The 17,265-nt window shown below is 39.0% G+C and overlaps 1 protein-coding gene across 3 annotated transcripts in view; it reads left to right on the top strand.

The window, feature by feature from the left end:
* Positions 1 to 17,265, top strand: part of ATP2C1 (ATPase secretory pathway Ca2+ transporting 1) — a 122,779-nt gene that overhangs the window by 8,786 nt on the left and 96,728 nt on the right. Inside the window, exon 1 of one of the 3 annotated variants that reach the window (XM_036266600.1) lies at positions 15,015 to 15,195. The exons of the other annotated variants lie outside the window; for them this stretch is intronic. Coding sequence (XP_036122493.1) covers positions 15,190 to 15,195 — 6 coding nt within the window. The 5' untranslated portion in view covers positions 15,015 to 15,189. Of the gene's footprint in view, positions 1 to 15,014; positions 15,196 to 17,265 lie in introns of those variants that run through there. 3 annotated transcript variants of the gene reach the window in all.

Raw genomic sequence — 17,265 nt, 5'->3', positions numbered from 1 at the left:
CGAGGACCCCTAAACCTTTGTCTTTGAATTCAGCATATTAACTCAAATATAACCCCCCCCTTTTTTTTGGTGAACTGCAGTGTAACTTGTTATGCAGATTCCCAAATTTGCTATCCTATTCCAATTCTTAGACCATCTAGTCTGCAACATTTTATTTGCTAACTTTTGCTCGGAATGGAAGATGACATATTTTCTCACCTGCTACAGACGGTTCGGTGGCTTAACAGAAGAAGAAATGAACTTTCCACATATGCTGCACTGCTCATAATTTACTGTGAAGAGAGCAGGAAAAATACTGAAATTCTTTCCTGTTCATCCTAAAAGCAGCATATTAGTAAGGCTATTTTAAGAAATACAATTTGGATTATGCATTGAAGAATCAGGAATTTAAAATTTTTATTCATTGCATTATCTGTGCTAGGCACTTGGCAAGGTCCTTTACATATGCTGTCATTTAATCTTCTAATAGCCTTACAGAATTGGTGGTATTATCCGTACTTTGTGGATGAAAGAACTGAGGTTAAAAGAGGTGAGAGAACTTGGTGCATAGCTCGGAAGTGATGGCCCTAGGGTTTAGCTCCAAGTTTGTCTGCCTGACTCCAAGGCCTGGCTCACTGCCTCATAGGGACACACCTCCCATAAATAGGGTCCTTTTCTTCTCTTCTGTTCCTCACTTCTTTTCTTTTCTTCCTTCCTTCCTCCTCGATATTAGATTTTCTTTTATTTACTGAGAATGAAGGGGTTAAAAATAAAACCATCGTAACTACTGTGCAGGAGAAACATAAAATCCTTTTAGATGGAGGTCTACATTTTTGAGAGGTTTTAAAGTTATTCAATTTGGGGGGATGTCTTTTAACAAAAAGAATATTAAATTGTAACTATTAAACTAGATATAAAGTGAATATTTATTTAGAATGGAATAAGAAATCACAGCAAGATACAAAATGGGATGACAATCCCAAAGTCTAGAAAAATATATTTTCACTAATTAACTGATGTACCCTAAAATGTTTTGTTCCTACGTTTTTGCGTTACAGAGTCTTTAATCACCACTTCACATGACAATGATTTTCTAATATCCCCTAAAGAGGTCCTTAAAAGATAAGTCACACACTCCTCTAGAATAGTTAATTTATATATGTATATGTTTTTTAGAGTCAAGAAAAGTATCACAGACTAGCTTCTGGCTCTGTTATTCCTTTACACCCACTTACTTCAGATGCTAGGCACCACTGGACACATTTAGATGAAGATCTCAGGCCCTGTGATTTACTACACTAAGTAATAGGAGTATTCCTGGATGTCCTTTCTCTACTAGGACAGCTAGCAATGACTGAACCATACACACAAGACTACAAGCCACATTTACACACCCCACTAAATCTAAACAAAATCTAAATGTATCCTCATCTCAATTTCTTTAAGCCAGATCCAAAATTTGCCTGTGGCTTCTCCAACGCTACCTGATGGAAGAGAATTAAAAGGAGAAGATGTCAGCAAAACTCTAAAATCAACTATAGTTCAAATATCTTTTGCAAATGTTACCAAATGTGAGACTATGAGAATATTGCTGGAGTCTCTTTCTGGACCTTAAAAGGGACCTCTGCAAATGAGGGGCCCTGAAATTTAAAATTCATTGGTTTCCAAGAAAATCCAGCTCTGGAGGAAAGGCAAAGTAACAACAACAACAACAAAAAAATGGTGTTACACCATAATATGCAACAGTCCATGTCATAGGGTGGCTTCAAAACTAATGGTGTATGAGGTCCTGTTCTGAGCAACTTGAGCTCCCAACCTCATCGAAGGAGGTAGAGGATGTTCTTTCTGTGTATTTCATTTGGTAGAAAATAGGTCAATGGAGATGAGGATGTTCTGCTAAAACTGAAAGGTACCCAACAACCCTCAGTCATATTTGCAAAAGACTTGTTATTTGCTAATACAACCGATCTAAAAACTCCTACTTAATATTGAATACATCATTTACTGTCCTTCCAATCAAGCCAGTTAGCACACACAGAGAAAGAGCATGTTATTTCTGTTAAAGGCTACACAGTAGAAAAATTATAGCAGCACTAAAGAAAGTCTTTAAGAATTCATTAAGATGTAATCAAGCTTTTGCAAACTCATCTGTTATTTGCAATTATAATATAGTTACTGCAAGTTGTCTCTGGATAAAATCACTTTTGTGTTGGATTTCTTTGCTGAATTTTGCTCATTAGTAATGTATTCAAATACCAAGCTTTCTCATGCATGTCCTCGTCATAGAAATCTTGACTCCTCTTCCTCCTCTCCCTTTGTTCTATGAATAACTGTCCTAAAATATAACCAGTTCTTATAACTGTGTCCTGTACCATGAACCCTACTATAATATTTACCACTAAATTTTACTATGGCCTGTAACTACATCTCAAAACAAATAATGCATTTTATAGAAATATTTTGGGCTTGTATGAGTGCATAGTTTATAATCAAATTGTTTAAAGTGACTGAATAGTGTAAAACCCTAATTCACTAGTGTTGACAAACTACTCCTTTACTCTGTCCCCAACATATAATTTCTATATGATGCACTAAAATTATTTTTTGTAGCTTCTGAAATATTACACAGTTTTTTTGTTTGTTTGTTTGCTTTAAAGGGATGGAACTATTTCTATTAGGAATACGCTGTTTCAAGAGAATGGCATTTTTATGAAGCTTTGCCACCCTCCCCCAATTCTTTTATCTAACGGGTGCTGCGAAGGCCTGATACACCTGCTCAAAGAAGCATTGTTCCAAAGGTCCTGACCTGGAATAAGAAAACAAAGACTGATTTCATAGCTGGGAACACAACTGTAACTTCATTGCTACTGCATTGTCCTCTAACTTTTGTCCTCCTCTGTACCAGGGCTATGCTCATGTGACGCACAGCATTACTTAATTGGGGAGAAATATGATCTCTTTATGTTCTTAATGCTCTTTCCTCTGGTCTTTTAAAATAACTGGTTTTAGGCCAATAGGTATTTACTCAAAGAAATTCAAGGTCCTATACGATTTAGGAATGCTGGGGATTTAAAATGCCAGCACAAGGTGGAGCCCAAAGTAGGTTTACAGCTGTGAATATGCAAAACAGAGTTTATTCTTGTATTATTATTTATTAATTATTGTATTATTTTCCATACGAACAACTGCAAGCCTTCTTTGGCCCCACCCTGTATACACTCTCACTCTGTTCTTTAGAATTGAGGACTATTCAAAATATTTTTAGACCAAAGTTTTGTTTCTTATAAATCAGTGCTCAAACTTTAGCAAGCATTAGAATCACTCAGGGACTAAGCTAGGAGCATGCCTTGGAGATAATTGCATGTTTGTTTCCACACCACTGCAATAAAGCACGTTGTAATCCTCTTTTGTTGGGGGAGGGTCTTACCTTCAATTATTAAAAAACACCACATATAAAGCACACTAAAGTGAAGTGCAGTAAACCCAGGTATGCCTACACAGAATACAGGGCCCTACTCCCAGAGTTGCTAATCTAATAGGTTTGAGGTGGGGCCCCAGAATTTGTACTTCTAAAAAGTTCTCTGGTGGTAGGGACAACAGTTTGAGAACCACTGATGTAGATCATTTGATGAAGCTTATTTTCATATTCAAAGCTGACAAATTCAAGCTGACAGGGGTTGCCATTCCCTCTTAAGAATAGCACGTATGAGCCCTGGCCGGTTTGGCTCAGCAGTTAGAGTGTCGGCCCATGGACCAAAGAGTCATGGGTTTGATTCTGGTCAAGAGCATGTACCTCAGTTGTAGTTCGGTCCCCGGCCCTGGTCTGGGTCATGTGGGAGGTAACCAATCGCTGTGTCTCTCTCACATTGATGTTTCTCTCTATCTCTCCCTCCTACTCTATTTGAAAATAAATTAGAAAATATCTTTGGGTGAGGATTAAAAAAAAAAAAAAAAAGAATAGCACTAATGCCATTTACAAGATGGAGAGTGGTTGCTAAAGCCAGGGGTATGGATAGTGAGGATAAATTACAAGTTCACAGTATCTCTTTTTTTTTTAATCCTCACCCAAGGATATTTTTCCATTTATCTTCAGATAGAGTGGGATGGGGGGAGGGAGGAAGGGAGGGAGGAAGAGACAGAGAGAGAGAGAGATGTGAGAGAGACACATCAATTGCTTGCCTCCCACATGACCTCTACCAAGGCCAGGGACTAAACTGCAACTGAGGTACGTGCCCTTGACTGGAACCAAACCCCTGACACTTTGGTTCACAGGCTGATGCTCTAACCACTGAGCACACTGGCCAGGGCCACAGGCTTTGTTTTTTCATTTGTTCCTTTTTTAGTGAACACATTTTATTCTATTTTGTTTTTCCTTGAATTTATTGGGGTGACATTGGTTAATATAATTATATTGAATTTGAGTGTACAATTCTATAACACATCATCCATATATTGTATTGTATTTCCACCATCCCAAGTCAAATCTCCATAGGCTCTTTTTGAAAATTTTATTACATTTATTGGTGTGACATTAATAAAATTATATAAGTTGTCTCAAATGTACAATTCTATAACATATCATCTGTGTACTGCATTGTATTTTCACTACCCAAAGTCAAGTCTCCTTCTGTCACTATATATTTGACCCCCATTATCCCCTTCTACATCCTCCTTACCTCCCTTTCCGTCTGATAACCACCACACTGTTGTCTGCATCTATGAGTATTTATTTGTCTTGTTTGTTCATTTGTTGCTCTCAGCTTTATATCCCACATATGAGTGAAGTAATTGACCATTTTCAACCACAGATGCCCCATGCCTAGTAGTATTACATAATGCTTAGTAATGCAAGAAATTGTTACGGTATCCTAGCTATAAGAATATACAAATATGTTCTTATCTCTTTAATGCCTTCTTTTGTTTTTTAAAATCCTCACCCAAGGATACTTTTCCATTTATCTTCAGATAGAGTGGAAGGGAAGGAGGGAGGGGGTGAGAGAGTGAGAGAGAGAGAGAGAGAGAGAGAGAGAGAAACATCAATGTGACAGAGAGCATCAACTGGTTGTTTCCTGCACCACCCCCACTAGGGCTGGGGACGACCTGCAGCGAAGGTACATGCCCTTGACCATAATCAAACCTGGGACTCATTGGTCCGAGAGCCGATACTCTAACCACTGAGCAAACCGGCCAGGGCTAATGTCTTCTTTTGTATCTGTTTACTGATTAAACTAATATGGCAAACGAGAATTTTAATTGTTGATTTAAATTATGGACTACAAAAAAAATCGTAAGGTTGTGATATCCTTCATGCTATCTCAAGCCATTTTAAGTTCTCAGCATTAAAAAAAAATCTCAATTTTTTTCCCTTGTCCATACTCTGGTTAATATGTAAAAATGTAATTATAAAGACTCACAACAACAACAAAATTTACCATTTGGAATGATGAAATCAGTATTCCTAATACTGTTTTAGTGGCATTTAGATCCTTAGAATATGTGTTTAATATGTGTTCTGCTGATTTCTCAATAAGCTTATTAATGAACATGTCTCAATTACCGATTGAATAATCTCTTTAAAATGCGCGTCTGTGATTATTTACTCATAAGATTACACTTCCATTTTAGAAATAATTTTCAACTCTGAGAAGATAAACCCAAGGGATTTTAGAACAGCTTTTTCTTGGAATGTGATTTCCCCAGTGATGGTGTCCAGAGGTTAAGCAAGAACAAGTGAACAGATGTAGACAATGATCAAGGATTTTTTTAAAAAATTAATTTTAGAGAGAAAAGAAGGGAAAGGGAGAGAGAGATAGAAACATCAATGAACAAGAACATCGATTGGCCGCCTCCTGCATGCCCCCCACTGGGGATTGGGCCCACAATCTGGTCATGTGCCCTGACTGGGAATTGAACCCATGACCTCTTGGTGCATGGGTCAATGCTCAACCACTGAGCCACACTGGCTGGGCATGGATGTTTTAAAATCAAGTCTTTATTAATACGTAAATACATTCTTGAATGCCATCAAATGAGTGATAAGACAGATATCCCAGGCTCAGAAATTGATAATGGCTACCAAGGTTATGGGGTGCTCCATTGAGTTGAAAGATGCAAGAATGCAGTAAAACAAAACGATACACTAACAGGACAGCTTCTTACATATTTTTTAATGGGTCATTGTGTAAGTATTAAAGAAATTAAAGCCAATATGGATATTTGACTCCTGGCTTTGACTGAACAGTGAGAAATTCTTGTGCAAGTAGCTTCACCTATGTGAGTCTCAGCTTTGTTGGCTATAAAAAGCAATTAAGATCTAGTCTGTTTATCTCGTAGGGTTGTGAGGATTACATTTAATTATGTACATGGAAGTGTTTTGTCAACTAAAAAGCCTTAAACAAATGTGTAGTTTTTGTGGCTGTTCAGTGAAAATTGATTTTCATTTCCCTAAAAGTAATTTAAATTGTTGAATTAAATGTGCAATGTTGGCATCTTTACTTTTCCAAGGTCAAAATGAACAATTTAATCATTTAAATCATGTTAGAATACATGCAGAGCTTTTTTTTTTTTTTTTTTTTCCAATGTCAGATTTTTAACTGCTCTAACTCAGAAAATAGAAACAAATTGATGTGCAAACCTCAAAACTATAAACATTTTCATTAAGTTAGCTGAGAAAATGACCATGGCATACTTTGGGAAGGTAAACTTAATTTTATTTTAGTAACTTCATAATAGAATCTATCATCAGGTAGTCATTAGTTAAAGAATTAAACAAGGAAAAGCATAGCACCAGAGCACACAACTACACAAGGATGTAAAAATTCTAAAATCTCACTTGTGTTTTTAGAATAAATTATGGTTACATAATTTAAAAATACTAATAATTAGTAATAAGAAAAACTTGTCAAAGAAGCTTCTGAAATCAGCCAATTTTTATAGGCTAATAAGAAATCACTTAAAAAAGATTCCCTTGTGTTTAGTCTTTTTGACTTATATCTTATTCTGTAACTTTCCATTGATTAACATTGCCTTTAGCATTTTAAGTATTTTATTTAATGTTTTATCATTTGAATGTTGTGTTATACTGAATTCTTTTAACTTTTATAGGAGCAGCCAAAATATCAACCCACATTTTATTTTATTTTTGAATCCTCACCCGAGGATACTCCTTTTTTCCCATTTGTCTGCAACTCTTTGATCTGCGGGCCGATGTTCTAACCATTGAGCAAACCTGCCAGGGTATCAACCAACATTTCAATCTATTTATGTAAACTATTTTTTTTCTCATTTAAGACTCTATCAATTAGAATGCTTTTAGCTGCAAGTAACACAAAATATAATTCGTTTATTATCTCACATTAATGTGATAGGACAGTCTCCAAGGTTGGTTCATTTGTTAGCTTAATCATGTATTAAAGGGGTTGTACTGGCTAGTCCATGAGGAGGAGGAAGTGGAAGGGAGGGCAATAAGGTGGCTGCAGCACTTCCAAACATTCCGAATTATGGGGAAGTCTTATTAAATCACAGAGTGCTGAGTACAACCCTCAGAATTTGACTCAGTAGGTCTGGGTGGGATCTAAGAAACTGCATTTCTAATGAGTTCCCAAGTGATACCGATAACTTTGGTAGTGAGGGCCACACTTTGAGAAACACTAACTTAAATTAATGACCCTGGAGGGGAAAGGATATTTGATCATTGGTTGTTCATCACCAGATGTACTTTATTGTTTGGAATGTATCAGAGTTCCTTTTATTCTCCTCATAGTATTCCTGAGGAGTTGGTCAGCTTCCTGTTAAACATTCTAGAGTGGGACATGTTCACTTAGAACAACAACATTTCTAGTAGTTGATGTAGCAATTTCTTCGGAAAAGTTTTGCATTCAACTGTTTGAACTGGGAAATGGTTGGGCTGGTTCAAGCCCAAAATTTGCATTTTAATTTATTTCTTCCTGGCCTATAGAAAACTTTTTCTTTCTTTCCAGAATCCTCATTTCCTAATCCCCCAAATATATGATATTTGGCACATTAAATTACTTTTAATATCTTCTGAAACAGGCTAAACAATGCCTTTTAAAACCAAGAAAGCAAAAATAAAGTTGCCTGAATGTATACTATAGATGCTCATTTCTACCTGATCTATATTTGTAGCAAAGTTTCCAACCTTAAGGTTTAACAATTTGCTTGTGTTGCAAAAACTCTGATTTGTAAATTCTCTTTCTATTGTCTATCTTGCAAACCAACTTGCCAAACTGCACTTCCTCTTTCTCTATCATCTATCTTACAAACCATTTTTGGTGTAGGTCCCTTATTTTTGGTGGTATGCTCAATGGGAGTATGGTCTGTTTGCATGACTGTCCAAGGCTAAACTTCAGGATCCTCATAAAGCAATTTCTGTGCTGTGGATCTCCCTCTCTGATTTATTACCATATTTTTTTGTGCTTTTTTTTCTCATTTGTTCTCACAATAGGAAGCACAGTAGAGAGAGATGATTTCTGCAGGGGTTCTGGAAGGACATGGGACAATTCAGGCAAAGATGAAAGCTTTGCAAATATATCTGACTTATAGAAAACGGTGGGGTAGAAAACTTAAGTGAAAAATGTAGCATTTTAGCGGTCTGAGGAAATGCAACCATTTCCAAAACTCTTTCAGACACCAGTGTGCAGCAGAGTAAAGAGAGATTGAAAATGTTTCTGATGTGAAATTGAGAAAACATTTAGATGCAAGGAGGAGGCCTGGGCTATTACTACAAACACAGCAGGGGGAAGGAGCCATGATATGGAATCTGTTCAATAGTTTCAATTTTTTATGACAACCAATCCCTCAGCAAGGCTTTCAAAGTTAGTAGAAGATACTGGCCAGTGGCAACTTAACTTGCTTGGCTATTCTAAGGCCTGTTGCTTATTATCTAGTCTCTCAGCTAGCTGTCTTGTCCAAGAATTAAGAGTAGATTCCTTGGTCCCTAAGATAATAGCTGATGACTGTGCTGAAAATTATAGTGCTTTTGATTTTGTCAGGCATTGATAAGCATGCCGTTAAAATCCAAAGCACAAGCTTAGCTAAAACCTCCTACATTCATGGAAGCAGTACCTCAACATTATCTTTTAATTTCAAATGGTTACCTGGGTGTAAAAATCTGGGTGTGAAATTTCATCTGCTCTAGGCAGTGCTCAATATTTAACACTTCTTGAAATGATTGGTGCTTATTCCTGTTCAGATCAAGTTGTTCTAGTTAACCCCTTCGTAGTTTGGAGATGTGTATTCATTTTAAACCTTTTAAATTTTCTTAATGTTTCTTTGTATTACAGGAAAGTAGAAGTTCCTGTTTTAGTTTTACTACAGGAAGCAAGCAGCTAAGTAAAAAGTGGGATTGTGTTTATTCATCCAACAGCAAATATTTATGATGGCCATTTTCCAGATTACTCATTTATTCAGTAGTTGTTTTTTTTTTAATTAATTTATTTTTGTTACAGATGTTTCTCCTTTCCCCCCCACTGATCTCCCCCTCCTCCTCCCTCCCCGCCCTGTCCCCAGCTTTGTTGTCCATGTCCATTTTTCATGTACACATGCATACAAGTTCTGTGGTTTATCTCTCCCCCACCACTCCCTCTTCTGGGGATTGTCAGTCTGTACCCCACTCTGGGACTCCATTCCTCAGACTGTTATGTTCATTATATTCCACAAATAAGTGAGATCATATGATACTTGTCTTTCTCTGTTTGGCTTGTTTCGCTTAGGATGATACTTTCTAGGTCCCTCCATGTCGTCTCAAGGGATAAGAGATCTTTCTTTCTACAGCTGCATAGTACTCCATTGTATATATGTAGCACAGCTTTTTTATCCATTCGTAAAATTGGAGAGCTACACGCAAAAAAAAAAAAAAATGAAACTAGACCATCAACTTACATGATACACAAGAATAAACTCAAAATGGATAAAAGACTTAAATGTGACTCATGAATCCATAAAAATCCAAGAAGAAAATGTAGGCAACAAAATTTCAGACATCATACACAGCAGAATTTTCATTGATCCAGCACATTTTAAAAAATTGTGTAGTTAGCCCAGCTGGTGTGGCTCCACGGTTGAGCATCAACCCATGCACCAAGAGGTCGCCAGTTTGGTTCCCGGTCAGGGCACATGCCCAGGTTGTGGGCCCGATCTCCAGTGGGGGACATGCAAGAGGTGGCCAGTCGATGTTCTCTCTCATCAGTGTCTCTTTCTCTTCCTCTCCCTTCCTCTCTCTCTGACAACAGATGAGACATTGACTCAGAGTAGTAGCTCGCCCAAGTCACATGTTAACTAGAAGAGATCCAGTCCCGATTCTGTCTCTAAAACCAAAGTTTTTTTCTGCTTTTTGGAAACTGTCTTCAGGTATGAAGATTCTGTGAGAGAGACCTGCTTGCACCTTCTTTTCTCCTACATGGTCCTGCAGAAATATTTTAAAGGACCACTTTTTAATTTTAGCCTTTGCTCACATGCACTTTGTAATCCCTTTCCACTAGTTCCTTTCAGAGACAGCCAGGATGACTTATTTTAGTTTAATTTTCCCTTTTTTCATAACCTGTCTTCCCCTCATATTCTGTCTACTAGCTCACCAGGTTTCCAGAATTCTGATCTGGGCTCAGTAGGTTTTTATTACGTATTACTAGAGACAACATGTTTTGGTGCCAGATGTAAATGATGCTAGTTTTGAAACCAGATAAGTTATCTTTTAAATGGAAACATTTTTATCTCAAAACAAATCTTGGAGTGTATATAATAAGGAATATGCTATGTCTATGGAATATGCTATGTCTATTTTCCATGGAAATAATGGAGTACAGAGTTGACTCTTGGACATGAGACTCATATTCACTTTGTTCTTCCTCCTTCCCTTTCTTATCCTCGTCTGCATGCTCACCTACCCTCATCCCGGGATTGGTAGTCCATACCAAAAATCCCAAATATCACTACAGGCTCAGAACCCATTACATGTCGAAGCTGAGTCATGCTTGAAATACACTTCTTTAAACATAAAAATTAAGAGTACACTTTACATTTTCTATTTCTGATCAGTTTCATCAAAGATTTAATGTTTAGAATACTAGCAAGTGTTGAAGCTATGGAATTTTGTGGGCTGATGAAATATTTGTAAAGTATTTGAGTATCAATGTATGTTAAAACTTAACAAACACAGCTATCTCATTTTTAAATCCATTTGATTTTTTTTCTTGCTTCTAATTTTTATTCTTCTAACACTGCTAAGACACAGAACCAAACAGACTTATAGCAATTCTGACTGATGGTTGTTAGACAACCATTTTATATGACACTTCTTACAATAAGACTGTATTTCCTCAAACTTGATCCTTAGCATGTTTTTTATTCTCTAAGAAGAAAAATACTTTTGATGTTCTGTTGGAGTAGGTTAGCTTATAAAAGTGTGTCTTCACATGCTTTTAATATATCCAATTAAAAAAAAAATGACAACTTCTTTTCTACCAGCTAGGTAAAATTCCTTAACTATTAATCTTTGATATGTAAAATGTTAAAACAGCCTTTAAAATAAGACATTGAGAAAAGATTTAAAAATAATATTTCCCAAGTTAACTTTTAAGTCCTAAAGGGCCACATAATCCTTTATCATCCAAGTTTATAAAAAATGCTTGCAACACTGTTGCTGGGTAGCTCAGTTAGTTGGAGCATTGTCCCCATACGTCAAGATTGCAGGTTCGATCTCTGGTGAGGGCACATACGAAAAGCAACCAATGACTGTATAAATAAGCAGAACAACAAATTGATGTTTCTCTCTCTCCGTTCCCCTCTCTCTCTCTCTCAAAAAAAAAAAAAAAAAATGCTGGCTATCAAATTTGATATAAAAACAAGATGCCTCATATCCTTTGTATAATAAGGAACAGCATAAATAAAATCAGAATATCATGTTTATTCTTTTCCAATTTTCCCTATTTGTAATATTTCTCCCAAGCAGAGATGCCTGATAAATTGCCCCTCTTTTGCTCATATGTGACCATTTGTTACATCAAATATATTTACTTTTGTATGCTATTCAGAATAAAATAGGAGTAAAAAATATTTTTAAAGCATTGATTTCTAAAGAATTAAGAGGCAACTTGAACAAAATACATTTCATGGCCATTAATCTCATTCTAGCTAATAGTTCATGCTTTTGCTTGTTTCCCTGTAAGATACTTCTTTACTTTTATAGTGGTTTTAATTTACAACCTATCTTCACTATCAGATCTTCACAACAATCTTTAGAGGAAAAGAAAGGTAATTATATATCTATATTTAAAAATCTCATGATATATGTATGTGTATACACACACATATGAATGTATATATATGAATGTGTATACACACATATATTTGTATATACATGTAATACCGTGTACATATATTTTAGTCTCCCTAAGATGAAAAGGTGAAAATTGCTATACAAGTCTCTTAGATTAGGCAGAAGAGGTAATGCTTAGAGAAAAATGAGGATTTCTGGCTTATGGCTCAAGAATTCCCCATTGCTCTGGTTTTAATAATGTTAATAAATACTATCTTTTATACACATAGAAAGTCAAAGTTAGTGCTACTGATGTTGGCTAGCTTGGTGGAAGAGGTTTACAGGCATAGGGTAGAGGATCACTCTATAGAGGTATGTTGATAAGGCTCAAGGATCAGCTAAGTGGTTGAACCAGCTATCCTTTAAGGTTTTTTGCTGCTCCCAGGCCTAGGAATTTGTGAGATGACTGACAGTGGATTAAAAGTGAAGCATGTAATAGTTCTGGGCAAAGGTGGTTTATCCAGTTTCTTTCTTTCTTTTGGCTTAGCAGTAGGAACAATGGCTTTCACAAGTTAGGCAATAAAAGTAAAATTACTCTTAAGCTACTTTAGGTATCAGTCATAGGATAATAAATCTTTGGGGAAGTTAATTATGAATTCAGGATTAATGCTGGAGTATTGTAGTACACAACAGATAATTCTGAAAAGTTGCCTTAGATAATATGTTTGAGTTAACTAAAGCAATCCAATAACACATTCTGTACAGTGAAATTATCTCTATTTTGTAAGATCATGCTAATATCAAATAATGTCTATATTATGTACATTTTCTACTTTAGATACAATGCTGTAGTGTCAAGGTTCAACAAGTATAGTAATTAATAATCATTAAAAACTGATTACAACATTGAGCAAACAATAGCACATCCACTGTACAAAATCATAGGCTTATTAACACCAGAGTAGACAAAAATTTTACAAGCCAAAGATTGGTCATAGGGAGTAACTCTTGATACTAGAAATCTGATTCTGATTTTTATGGTTTTGCTTTTGAAATTTAAAAGTGACATCGCTGAATAAAATCTCAATGTTTCCGAAAAGAAAAGTAAATCTAGAAAGCAGAATTTTTGATCCTAGAATAATACCACTTATGTGGGACACGAGGCAACCTGTTTATTTGGACATTGAGCATGTGGTCAGTGAGCAAGTTGGGATATGTTACAGGGACTGAGATAAGGGCCAAACTTTTTGATGGGTATAAGTGTTGATGGAGAAAAATACCTCTGGCATATAAGGCAGGGCTTTGTCCTTGGTGGTCCCTAAGAATTCTTTGGAGGATGCTCTAACTCAGCAGGTGTAGCCCTGCCCTCTAGTGGCTTTGGGTGCGAGAGGACTTCGGTTCTAGGTTTCCTGTGTCTGGCTTACAAGGCTTACTAAAAAATCAACATCCATCACTTACTGGAGCCCAGGTTAGGTGCTGAAAAAGTAAAAGAAGTCCAAGTGCTAAAAGAAACAGCTACTGGCTGAAGGTAATGCCCGTTTTTCAGCTTCCATCTCTGAAGGCTCGGTTTCTAGTTGCTCCAACCTCTGGGGTTCCACACACTTGAATCCTCCCTTGAGCAGTCTGAGGCTGATCTCTGCCCTCTCATTACACACGGACACTGAAACGGACCCCCTAATCATGACAGAACGTTGGGAAGTCGCCCCGCAGTGACTTGATCCCGAAGGTAGAACACAGCAGCCGCAACGGGAGTCTGCAAATGAGATGCGAGGTCCCCATAGGAACACCAGTGGTTCTCTGCACTCGCCCCTTCAGTCGGTGGTCCTTGGCTGAGATTGTAACAGCCATCACTACCGGAGGGGCTTCTCCGGTCGCCTTTGTTGAGGAAGCTCAAACACATCAGGACAGCGACCATAACTGTGCCTGCCCGCTTGCCCCGACCCCGTGGCTGATTCCTGAGAATGCGTGACCGCCACGGGGGAGCGTCTCGAGCCCAGGGGGTGGGTAAAAACGGGTGGGCACCGTCGGGGGGGGGGTGTCCGCGCGCACCCCTACCGGATAGCTCTGCACCCAACCGGAGACCTCTCCGGGCGGGCCGCTCTGTTTTCACTTCACTTCCGCTGTTTCCGCCTGTGCATGCCAGTGCGCATGCGCGCGCCTCTCGCAGCGGAAGTAGTAGCTACAAAGCTCGGTCCACGGCGCCCGGGAGTGCGGGGCGCGCCTGGGCTGCGGGCGGCAGGCGGCAGGCGGCTGGCGGCTGGCGGCGGGGAGGGGCGGAGCGCAGGAGGCGGAGGCGGGAGCAGACCAGCGGCTGCGCTGAGCCGGGGGCGACAGTGACAGGCCCCTCACCTCCTCTTCCTTTCCCCTCCCTCCCCGCCCGCCCTCCCTCCGTCCCTCTCGTAAGCTCTTTCCTCAAGCCAGGAACGGCTCCCGCCTTGCGCCACCAATCGGACTAGCCGTTCCTCTTCGCCTGAGGCGCACTGGGCACCCCGGGGAGCCCCGCGGGTGAGTCTCCTGCTGCCCGGAGGAAGGGGCTCTGGGGCTTTGAGAGTGCGCCAGTATTACCCATTTCCAGAAACTTCCAGGTCCTGAGGGAGGGGCCGTCCGGGGATACCCTGGTTGGGTGGGGTGTCTCGTAGGCGCCTCCTGCCAGCTTGAGTTGGGGGCGTTGCGGGTGAACGAGGGGGTGGACTCGGGTTGGGGGGGCTCCCTCCTCCTCGCCCGGTCTCTCTTCAGCGCCGCTTCTCCTGGTTTCTCTTGCAGATGCTGCTGCTAGGGGTGGTGGGAGCAGCCGTGGGACGCGTGGCCGGGAGCGGGGTTGACAGCCTGGGATCCCGGGGGCTTCTCTTCCTTGCCTTCCTCCTCTCTCTATTCCCAGTGTGGCCGTGGCTGACACTAAAGATTTTGTAGCCACCATCCAAGTGCAGTTTCAATGGAAAATGAAGGTAAAGGGCCCTGGCTGACGGGTTGCAACGCGGAGTTGAGGGTGTGGTGGTTTGCTTTTAAGTTGTCTTTCTTCCCCTACCTTTTTGTTTTCCTGGTTTTACATTTTTTCTTTTGATTGGGAAGTGTCCAAAGAATTGCTTTCTTAGGATATACAGTTTTTATTTTGGTACCAGGGCATTTCGGAAATTAAGGTTCTGGGAGGTGACTGAGCTTCATTCTGCTTTCCTGGCAAACCTTTAGCTTGGAGAACCCAAGGGAAGTTTCATTGGAGATAGCATCTATGTTTGTTTAAATCGCGATTTGAAAGTAATTACTAGAGAGGAAGTGGACGTGGGGAGGGATGGGGAGAGACTGCATCTCTGTATTTGCACATCAAGCTTTGATATGGTATGTGACTGGGTTCTTTATCAGAAAGAAAACGGCTTAAAAAATTTAAATGCAGCTTTGGGGAAAACAAACAAACAAAAAAACACCTTAATGTTTTTGAGTTCACAAAAACCAGTTCTGAATTAATGAAATATTTGGGATGATTTCCTTTCTTAAAGTTCCACCCTATTTCAAAACATCGTTTAGGAGGTTGACAGCGGAACCTGTTTGTCCACTGTACACTTTGGACACATTGGGTTATCATTCACGTGTTACCCGATTCCTTTAGCCTCATTTAAATATTTAATGCTTTTTATACATCGCACTGATTATTTTTTAAAAGTGTTGAAAACTCCAAATAAATGAGTGTTTACCTTCCTGAAACAAGCTCAGTTATTCTTTGGACTGAGTTTTGACTGTGTAATATTTTTCCCCTTCCTTTTGGGTTGCAAGATGCTGAAAAGATACTTACAAATTACAATTTATCTTTGTATCTTTTGGTTTTGAAAATCTGTACAGTCCTGGCCGGTGTGGCTCAGCGGTTGAGCATCAAGAGGTCGCCGGTTCTATTCACAGTCAGGGCACATGCCCAGGTTGTGGGCCCAATCCCCAGTGTGGGGCATGCAGGAGGTGACTGATCAATATTCTCTCTCATTTTTTCTAACTCTCTCTCCCTCTTCCTTCCTCTCTCTAAAATCAATAAAGAAAAAAAATGAAAAAAAAAATCTATACAGTATCTGATGAAAAGGGGCTGCAGTAGAGCTTGGTGGCTGCTTTCTAATTTGTTTTTCCCTTGCTGAGAATGTATGCTTGATTGTCCTTAGTAGAACTAGTAATTGTAAAATAGATGTTTCTTATATGCAGTAATCTGTTATCTGAGACCCCTGGGATATGTGGGAAATATGATGAGAGGCACGATTATGTTGCCCAGTTCTACTTTGGGTGGATAATTGGTGGGAGACATTTTCTGAAATTCTGAAGTGTATAACTGCAGAGGAGTTATATTGTCTAATTGGGTCTTTAGAAACAGCATTTAAAAGCCATTATATTTTTATCTGGTGGTATGGAAAAATCACTTTTCTGAGGCCTTTTCCTCTTTCTCTTTTAGTTTAGCAATTTGAGAAAGGCAAGTCCTTTCTGCACAAGAGACAAAGAATATTAAGTGCATTCATTCATATACCTGTTTCTTGATAGTTGCATCTTAACGTCTAAAACTTGAGCTTCTGCTTTGAGAATGTTACAGATTTAAGAGAGTAGCCAAAGTAGATGGATTCTTAGATGTTGCTTTTGTTTCTTGTTCTCTTAGGACAAGGAGCATGACTAATAAAGCTGACTCTAGTATTGTCTGTTGAGGTGGGAGGGAGTGATTGTGAGATGGGAGAATGATGTATGCTTGTGGCCTACTAGGCCTCTCTGTACTTTATGGCCAAATAGGAATGATTTGGCCTCATAATAAATGATTATATATTTCTTTCCTTCTTTTTTTTTTATCCTCACTGACAACATTTTTGCATTTATCTTCGTATAGAGCAGGAGGGAGAGAGAGAAGAAGACAGAGAGAAACATTGACGTGAGAGAGACACATCAAGTGGTGGCCACCCACACGACCCCAACCGGGGCCGTGGACAAACTGCAACCAAGGTACGTGCCCTTAGTGGGAACCGAACCCGGGACTCTCTGGTCTGCAGGCTGACACTCTAACC

Source organism: Molossus molossus, unplaced genomic scaffold (genome assembly GCF_014108415.1).
Source record: "Molossus molossus isolate mMolMol1 unplaced genomic scaffold, mMolMol1.p scaffold_m16_p_18, whole genome shotgun sequence".
Lineage (NCBI taxonomy): Eukaryota > Metazoa > Chordata > Mammalia > Chiroptera > Molossidae > Molossus > Molossus molossus.
Note: the sequence above shows the minus strand (reverse complement) of the source record. Positions and strands in the feature narration are given on the sequence as shown.